Raw genomic sequence first — 9996 nt, forward strand, 5'->3', positions numbered from 1 at the left:
ATTCCTAATGCTCCATTCTCAACAGTAACACTATAAATAGTATATTGTGTGACACGTTGGAAAATTATAGAACGTGTCACTGTCAGTCATCTCCTATTGTGTCAATCATCTTGTCAATATTTACAATAAATGACTGGCACTGTATTTCATTGAATACTCCCAGAAAACAGTCTTTAGCTACCACAATATCTTTCTCTGTTGATGTTGGAGAATCTGCTCTTGGAGGCTGGGTTCCGTCAAGGGATGGAAACTGTCCTTCAGTAAGGTCATGCTGCCTGACAAAATTGAAGCAAATTACAGACTATGCATCACACTTTTCAGATACATTTTATTGGCATAAGTAAATTCTACAAGTTAGTTGTGAACAAATGAAATTAAAAAAAAAAAGGGGGAACTGGCAAAACTTTACAATAAGCACAACAGATTCTGACTCAAAAAGAATGCTGAAGCATGTGACCATGTCTGTATTTTACCTGCTAAGGTTCAGCTCTTAAAATTGGTGATACAGTCCATGCTCATATACATACTTTCAATTTCAAATAAAAATTTTTAAATTATTTTTAAAATTGGCTCATCTATCAAAAAGGAAAAACACGTTATTCAAACACAAGGAAACTCACAATATGTCAACAAGAGTACTTCTCAAACTTCTGTATTTTTCCTTCAGGTGACTACTGCTCTGCAACATAGAAGTTGATGGCCCAGCACCTGCTTCATTATCTCTAGAATCCTGTATCTTGTCTCTCTTGCATCTCACCTTCAAATACTCTCCTTGCAGAAAACAAATTTTGAAATTAAGTTTAAAAAAAAGCTCAAATGTATAATATGTACATTTATGGTTTTGAAAGGTTTTCTTCAGCAGTACTTAAAATGTTAACCTTACCAGGTGAATACTCATTTTTTACTGTAAACTCATCTGACTCATCATCTTTCTGTTCTTTGCCCAGACGGAATGAAGGACAGGTCTGCTGCCAAAGTGGTTTAGATCTTGCCTGGAATAAATATTTTATATTTTAGTTTTACACTTGTTATAGGTGCTACTAACATGCACTTCAGTCTTCAGTGTAATAAATCAAAGAAACTGGAGCCCAATATACAGCAGGAATAAGGCAGTATAAAAATCATACAATAAACTACTACTTATATGTTGCCCTCAATTCTAAATACCCAGATAATTGGAGACAAACATGTTAAACTTATACATGACATTTGTACACTCTCTAATTTTATACTTAAATATTTTCAAACTTGTTCAAATACTCCACTTTCAATGTTTTCCAAATATTGAAATACAAACAATGCTCCACATACAAATATAATATCATAGAATCATAGAATGGTAAGGGTTGGAAAGGACCTTTAAAGATCATCTAGTCCAACGCCCCTGCAGAAGCAGGTCCACCTAGATCAGGTCATATAGGAACATGTCCAGGAGGGTCTTGAAGATCTCCAAGGAAGGAAACTCCACACCCTCCATGGGCAGCTTGTGTCAGGACTCCCTCACCCTCACAGTAAAATAGTTTTTTCTTATGTTTAAATGGATCTTTTTGTCTTCCAGTTTCATCCCATTACCCTTTGTCCTGTTGCTAGATATCATAGAAAAAAAGTATGTCCCAACCTCCTAATATCCACCATTTAAATATTTGTAAATATTAATGAGATCTCCCCTCAGTCTCCTCTTCTCTAAACTGCCCCAGCTCCCACATAAGGAAGTTGCTTTCCCAGTTCCTTTCCTCATAAGGAAGATGCTCCAGTCCCCTGATCATCTTGGTGGGTCTGCACTGGGCTCTCTCCATAAGTTCTCGGTCCCTCTTCAGCTGCGGAGTCCAGAACTGGGCATAGGACTCCAGATGAGGCCTCACCAGGGCAGAGTATTGGGGTGGGAGAAGAACCTCCCTCAAACTGCTGCCCACACTCTTCTTGATGCATCCCATGATTCCATTGGCCTTCTTGCCACAAGGGCACATTGCTGGCTCATGGTTAGTTTATTGTCAACAAGGACTCCCAGGTTTCTCTGCAGAGCTGCTCTCCAGGAGGTCAATCCCCAGCCTGTACTAGTGCATAGGGTTGTTCCTTCCCAGATGCAGGACTGCATTTGTCCTTGTTGAACCTCATGAGGTTCCTCTCTATCCAACATATACATATGTAATATACATACATGGCGCAGACAAAGAATATACACATTAGTATATATATGAATGAGAATTATGCTCTTTACAGAACCATGCTGTGTCATATATTTTAAAATGAAAGTTGACCAAAAAATACCAACAAAACTACCTGTGACAATTGTGGTAATAAGTTCACTGTTCTCTTTGCCAACTTCTCTTTGCTACTTGGATCAGGCTTTGGAAAAAAAAAAAAAAGAAAAACAAAATTAAACAACTAGACAATGAAATTACTACCAACATTAGATTTCCAGGAATGCTTAAACTATAATTCCATTCTTACATAGCAATTTTTGCACATAAAATTTCATGACTATCCCCTCTTCTTCTTAGACTGTTTCCACATAAAATTCAACTTTCTCAAATATCTTTGGAAAAAATCACAGCTTTGAACAATTACTTTTAGGTTGGGAAGCATTTACGTTACATTTTTGCCAAGTTATACATCAAAGCATTACAAGTGTGGCTTGGATGAGTGGACAGTGAGGTGGATCGAGAGCTGACTGAATGACAGAACCCAGAGGGTGGTGATCAATGGCACAGAATCGAGTTGGAGGCCTGTGGCCAGTGGAGTTCCACAGGGATCGGTTCTGGGGCCAGTCTTGTTCAACATCTTCATCAATGACCTGAATGAGGGGACAGAGTGTACCCTCAGCAAGTTGGCTGATGATACCAAACTGGGAGGACTGGCTGATTCCCCAGAAGGCTGTGCTGCCACTTAGTGGGATGTCGATCGGCTTGAGACTTGGGCAGAGAGGAACCTCATGAGGTTCAACAAGGAAAAGGCAGAGTCCTGCCTAATTGCCTCACTGTGAAGAATGTCACCCTTGTGCCTAGTTAGAAGTTTCATCCCTGCAACTTCTAAATTATCTTGGTGGTGATCTGATGAACTTTGGTTTGTCAATGGCTTCACAGCTGCTGGACCTAAGTTGGCTTAGGCAAAGTCACCTCAGTGGGTTCTGAACTTCAAGTATAGACAAGCTCTTTGTTCCCTTTGTCTTGTATAATGGGACTGAAATATAAAGTTCATTGTTTCTCTAGTCCAGGTTCTTCAGCAGACAGTGAATGCTATCTATTACCCTCTGAAAGAAATGGCAGGGTGCAGAAGGAGAATCTTCCAAATCAGAAAATGGTTTTGAATTCCTGGAAAAGTATTACCTGTTGCTCCCAGTGACAAGGTTCACAGTCTTAATTCTTAGATTCCTAGTTAGGATCAAATGACAGAAACCTAGGTTTTTTTACAAATAACAGAGCTACAACAATGTCTATCACTATACCTTTCCTCGTATATGACAGAGTTTTGGTTTTAATTTCTTTTGTTGAAAAACATAGAATTCAGCACCACAGCTCCTAATTCAGCACCGATAAACTCAGTGTTGAAATTAGTTCCAGTGAAGACAGTGACAATATTTTAAAACATCATAATGCAAACTTACTACTAGCATTATGATGTACTACAAAGAAAGCTCTGGACAATGAGGACTAACTCAGATAATCATGAGCAGTCAACTCACACCCTGTAACATGCATCTCAAGCAAAAACACATCCCAAGAAAAACTGGTGAACTGAAAGAAGTTACTGAGCACTTTCATTTAAAGCATCTCACACTTTAGAGAAAAACAAATCTGAAAAAGGACATAAAAACATACACGACTAGGAGAACAGGACTGACTTACTAACAGGAGAACAATATGATTTAAGAGGGTAAACTCATCTTTAGAATTACATTAACCAACTACAACCCAGTCAGGCCACGGGACAAATAATACAAATTGGTATTGGTTAATATCCAGTGATTTAAAACCACATTCATTGTTAAAAGCTTCTATTCGCATTTGTCTTCAGCATTTAAGCTTCCTACAGTTGTGGAAAGAAACTGAATTAAAATCTTTTCATGCTTCATGCTTGAAAAAAACCCAAAAGCAAATGACAAAAATAAAGCAAACAAAAAAAACCTGAAAGAGTGCTTATGACATAACATTTTGTATCACACTAAAGACCAAAATTCATTTCTGTGGTTTTTAATGGGATACTTTTAGGAGTTACTCTCTCTGAAAACACTCCACAAACAGCAGCTGAAATAAAAATCTTCTGTTTATATTTGCACTGCTAGATTAATTAAAGGAAATCTGAGCAGCTGCAAGGACTATGACGCTTCTGAAAACTTTAAATAAAGACTTCATAGCACAAACACCACGGCTTAATTTTTCAAGAGGATAGCAGTCACAACCAGCCTGCAACTAATGGGACAAGTGTACTAAAGCCCTTCTCTACAAACAGGCTGCCCCATCAGGTCTCTGCTTAACAAAGTGCGAGCATTTAATCGTCAAGAATAAAAATCACGATCTCGGCTGCTTAACTGAAGGTTGTTACTGAACTTTTGAGAGAAAAACAACACTTTTGAGGTCAGAACGAGCCCCCTCCGGTAGCTAGGTTGCGCGCGAGCGTCCTGCTCTACGCCCCACGAACGCCCAGGCACCACTCCTCAGCCAGCTCGCTGCCTCGCGGCCCCTTGTCCTGCCCACGGCCCCCCACCACCCCCAGGAGACGGAGCGGGAGGGCAGAGCTGTGAAGTCCTCGGGGGGTGCCCGGCCGCCGCTGTGCCCCCTAAACCGCCGGTACCTGGTGGGTGCCCATGGCCGCGCCAGCGAGGCAGCGCTGCCGCGCGGGGACGCCGCCGTTGCCCAGCAGCGCGAGGGCAGGCGCTCACCGCGCGCGCGCCACCTCCCAACGGCCGCCCCGCTCCGCGTTCGGCGCTGCCGCCTTCGCTCCGCGGCCCCGCCCGCGCACGTAGCAACCAGAGCGGAACGTCCAGTACTGGCAGCCGCGGAGCTCTGCGCCGCAGGAGCGAGCGTCGCCCCTGAAGCTTCAGCAAGGCTACCTCCTCAAATTACGAGCTGATAAACAGCAAGGAACAGATCACACCTCTCACGTTTGGGTTTAAGTTATTGTAGTGTATTTGCCAGTACGGCAAGCTCCGTTTCAGCTTTGGTGTTATTTCACTGAGACTGCTTTCGACTATAAAATGCTTGATGCACGTTGGATGCCGGCCAGTTTCGGGGGGGAAAAAAAGAGGAGACATTGTTTTGAGCAGAATGTACCATTCGCTGCTATTTAGGCAGGTGTTCTTTCTTACCTTTTAAATTAATTGATGTGTATCAATAAGCAAATGGAGGTGCTAGTCTTCAGGCAAAGCACTGAGATGTGCTCCAAATAAACTGGCAGAAGAGCCCCAATCATTCCTAGGAAGATCTAGCAGCTGGATAGGGGTGTCTAAACCACCACAGCAACCAGGTGTCACATCATGCATCACGCTCGTGTTGTGCACAACAGACATAGGATTTAAACAACCCTTCCTCCCCACTCAGTGAATTAAAGAATACAGGAAAATACAAAAAAAATCTCTTAAAATTTCATTGGCAGTCAATGGGTGTTCCCTGCATAATGAATCTCATGCTTCGACCAATCTATTGGTAGGGTCGGCATGACTTCTAACACTTTTCTGTGACTAGGTTTGGATTTCAATGGGATCTGAAACAGCTGTTGCCATGATAGATAGTTTGTGAATTGTAAACAAAAGGTCAGGTTATGTTTTCACAGCAATACAGAAAAGATAGCATTACAGTTCACACTGGAAGTAGCCTGCTGGAAAATCCCTATAAATGAGCTCTGGTTTAGGCCTGTAACCAACTTTGTGATATAAAGGGGCTTTCCTGTTTAAAACTTGATATATAGACTCTGTATAATGCTGTATGTGCAGATCACAAAGAACAAGTAGGGTATTTTTGCTTTGTCCAGCTGCAGAAAAAAATCGACATCACTTGGAATTCCCAGGGTAGTTTCTAAAACAGTACCAAAGTCTGGTTTTGATTTTTGAAAATGAAAAATGTCCTCATGAACGTATCTTAGGGGGATTCAAACAAGCTGTATGCTGTGCAGGCTAAATTTAACAGTCTAGCTGGAAAACATGCAAAGGTAAGTCCTTGCTATTTTCTTTAATACTGGCTCATTCAACTAGAAATGATAGCTACACAAGGCAGTAGCACGTTCAGTGCAATTCCTTTTGCTAGAAAGCGATAATTAGTTATTATCATTATTAGGAAACTGGAATATACCATACCTGCTTGTACTCTTCAGAGGAAGGCACACACAGGTTGCTAATATTAGGAATGTTATCAAGAAAAATAAATTCTTTGTATACAGTACCTTTCATTGTCAAAAGAACTTCTATATTGCAGTTTATTCTTTTTCCCTTTTTTCCCACATTTCATTTTTTTCCTGCAGTGACTAGTTAAACACAACTTCTTTACATAAATGCAATACCAGCTGATTTTAATCAGCCTTTCCAAAGTCATGGGAGGACACAACAGAGAAAAACATTTCAAATTCCTCTTTTTTTTTTGCATTCCTGTGTTTGGTTAACATCTCACTTCAATCTGAAATCTCAGAGCTAACAAAACAGTCTAAAACTAATTTCAGAGATAAAAATAAGATCAAATTAATAAAATGGCAAAGAAGGGAGTACACACAAATAAAAGGTGAGTACTCCTCAGCATGTTTTAGAACTGTATTAAAAGCATTTTTTTAAAAATGGAGCAGACTATTAAAAATATCCATCATTACCAGCCAAAGTCAACAGAACATAGGCATGCAGTATGTTACAGTTCATACATTGTGATGTAATAAAAAGTTTAGCAAAGATTGGAGTATCATTGCAAAAGGATCAGTGACACAGTAAAATTAAGTACAGGAAGGAAAAAAGGGCACAGGTAATGTTTTTATCACTAAGTTCTCATTTTCTGAAAGACTCAATGACATGGAGGTTTTATTCCATCTTAATGCCTCAGTTAAATTCTGGAGTGCTGTCATCAAAAATACACTTCTTTCTCCCTTCAGAGGCAAAAGTATTAAAACAGTAGATAACAATGTGGTTGACCGAATGGAATTAGCAAAACTTAAGCCAGTGAAATTTTTCACTGACCAGATGTTTTATTTGTAATATGATCCTTTCATTTTTAACCAAACTACTTACTGGCATGTTTTCTATGTTTTCATCAGAGCAAATAAATAATGCTTGAAAGGACAAGTGTAGTAACTCCCATGTATACAAAAACTAAAATTGTCAGATTTGGGTTTTGCTTAAAAAATAATTTCAGGAAGGATTTTTTTTCTTCCCCAGAGGTTTCAGATGACAGATTGAAAAACATTAAATAGCATGCGTATTTCTCTTCACAGCCACTTTCAAAGAGTAGTCAAAAGAGCTTGAGCACCTATCAGTGTCAGTTTAAAAAAGAAGTCTTTGTTTACCATCAGGACCCATCATACCACTAAAGGAAATATGAATACTCTGATGTCAGTGTAAGTTGCTGACTTACTTGGTCAAGTCGTCGTTTCACTGAAAGGTGGAAACAGTTTTGTCACAGGTTTTACTGGGTCAAAAATCATCCTTTATCTTCCTGTTGTGTTTTGAAAGCAACAAAAACTAGCACCGTCGCATGAAATGATCGATTCTTTGAATACTTTATGTAATAGCCTAGCCCTTATTTATTAGGGCTATCACCACATGGGCTAAACACATAAGCATTTTAACGTCACAATTCAGATACTTGTTTTTAATTAAAAAATTTCCTATGCTCTCATGCACTGGTAGCTGACCTGGCAATTCGGCTTTGTTATGCTACCACTAATTTAGTAGACTCCACACACTGATTCATTCCGTATCTCACTCACTGCTCCAGTGCTGAGTGGTCCAAGCAGTATCTTCAAGCCTGTCAGCTGCACAGAGTGGTTTCTGAAACAAACGTTACATACATGAATTGCACGCTTTTACCTTGCCCCAATTTTACAACGTATTTTTCCAAATGTATCTTAGTTCAGAAGACTACAAGCACAGCTGTCCTAGTAAGATGATCAGCTATTATCTAGATGATACATTTTTCTAACATCTCTTTCCTTAGAAAGCGTTTTGAACACACAGAAATCTCAAGCTGTCTCATATCACTAATAGCATTAAACAGAAAAGTTTCCTTCCTAGATGCCTTTAAAAAAAAGTTTTAAAAAATAAAAACTAGGCATCACTCCCAATTAAGAATCTTCAATGCAGTAAATGTGTATGTTCATGTAATTTCTGAACTTAATGCTGCAAGCAACACTAAACCAAGCACATGAATACACTATTTCTTTCATTACAAAGAAAGCTCATTTGTACATTTCTAACAGTGAGAAATCTTTTTTGTCAATGAAATGCACCTTCGTAGGACACATTATCCAGGCCACAGCAGGTTACCACTTCTTTGGAGTCTAATTCTTTTTCTAAAGGAAAAGGTTAAAAAAAAATTTAAGATGAACCATCTACTAGAAAATGAAACACATGTACAATTAGTGCCTCAGAAGGCCAGTGTGTTCAGCAAGCATCCTGTTTAAGTTTCTTCACATGATCATTTAGCAGGGACCATTAGAATTTTACGTAAAAGGTATCACCTCATTAAATACTGCAGGGCATTACATGCAGGAACATAAACAGGCACATCTAACAGTTCCAGGAATATAGCTTTTAAATTCAGGTTTATAAGGAGCAGCCAGCAGAGATTCACCAAGGGAAAGTCATGCTTGATCAACCTGATAAACCTCTGTGGGGAAGTGACAGGCCAGTACATGAAGGGAGAGCAGTGGACATCACCTGCCTCAGCTTCAGCAAGGCCTTTGACGCTGTGTCCTTTAAGATCCTTATAGATAAGCTGTTGATGTACGGGCTGGATAAGGAGATAATGGACTGAAAAGTGACTGAATCACCATGCCCAGGTGAGTAGCGATCAGTGGAACAAAGTCCAGTTAGAGGTCAGTAACTAGCAGTGCTCTCCAAGGATTATTTCTGTTCAATCTTGTTTAACATCTTCATTTATGATCTGGATGACATACCTTCAGCGTGGCTACAGATGACACCAAACTCCCTGATCAGCTGTTACACCAGAGGGTTGTGCTGCCATCCATAGAGACCTCTACAGTCTGGAGAAACGAGCTGACAGGAACCTCATGAAGTTCAACTAGTACAAAGCCCTGCACCTGTAGGGGAATATTTCCTGAACTGCTATACACTGGGCCACCTGTGCTGAAAGGGACCTAGAGTTCAGGATCACACCAAGTTGAACATGAACCAGCAGCATGTCCTTGTCACAAAGAAGGCTAACAGTATCATGGTCTGCATTAGGGAAAGGAGCACCAGCAGGTTGATGGAGGGGATCCTTGTCTTCTAGTAAGCACAGGAGTACAGTGTTCAGTTCTAGGCTTCTCTGTGCATGACACCTAGACATACCTGAGAATCCAACAAAGGGCCACAAAGATCACTGGACTGGAGCATCCCTCCTGTGAGGAAAGGCTGAGATAGCTGGGATTGTTCAGCCTAGAGAAGAGGAGGCTCAGAGGAAATTTTATCACTGTATCTGAAGGGAGAGTGAAAAGACAGTACCAGGCTCTTGCCAGTGGTGGTCGATGACAGGACAAGAGGAAACGGGCACAAACCGAAACGGGACATTCTGTCTGAATGGAAGAAAATTCTTTTTTTTTTTTTTTTAACTGAGGATTACTGAGCCCTGAAACAGGTTGCTCACACAGGTGGGCTCTCCTTCATCAGACATACTAAAAAGCCATCTGGGCATGGTCCTGGCATAGAAATATTACTTCAGTCACCTTAAAACATTATCACTCTTTTATGTTTGGTAATTTCCAGTAATATGGCAGGAAGCAAGACAGGCTCACAACTGTCTACAGTGTCTATCTTTACATTCAATTGAAGTTGTGTGCACAGTATTTTAAAATAAAACAAATCCA

The 9996-nt window shown here is 40.2% G+C and overlaps 1 protein-coding gene across 1 annotated transcript in view; it reads right to left on the minus strand.

The window, feature by feature from the left end:
- Nucleotides 1–4849, minus strand: part of DNAH7 (dynein axonemal heavy chain 7) — a 110459-nt gene extending 105610 nt beyond the window's left edge. Inside the window, exons 1-5 of the mRNA XM_062002026.1 lie at nucleotides 4792–4849; nucleotides 2281–2346; nucleotides 884–992; nucleotides 621–771; nucleotides 182–275 (exon numbers count right to left, since the gene is read on the minus strand). Of these exons, the coding sequence (XP_061858010.1) occupies nucleotides 182–275; nucleotides 621–771; nucleotides 884–992; nucleotides 2281–2346; nucleotides 4792–4806 (435 nt within the window). The 5' untranslated portion in view covers nucleotides 4807–4849. The remainder of the gene's footprint in view (nucleotides 1–181; nucleotides 276–620; nucleotides 772–883; nucleotides 993–2280; nucleotides 2347–4791) is intronic.
- Between the last annotated feature and the right edge of the window lie 5147 nt (nucleotides 4850–9996).

Source organism: Colius striatus, chromosome 9 (genome assembly GCF_028858725.1).
Source record: "Colius striatus isolate bColStr4 chromosome 9, bColStr4.1.hap1, whole genome shotgun sequence".
In the NCBI taxonomy this organism is placed as follows: Eukaryota; Metazoa; Chordata; class Aves; order Coliiformes; family Coliidae; genus Colius; species Colius striatus.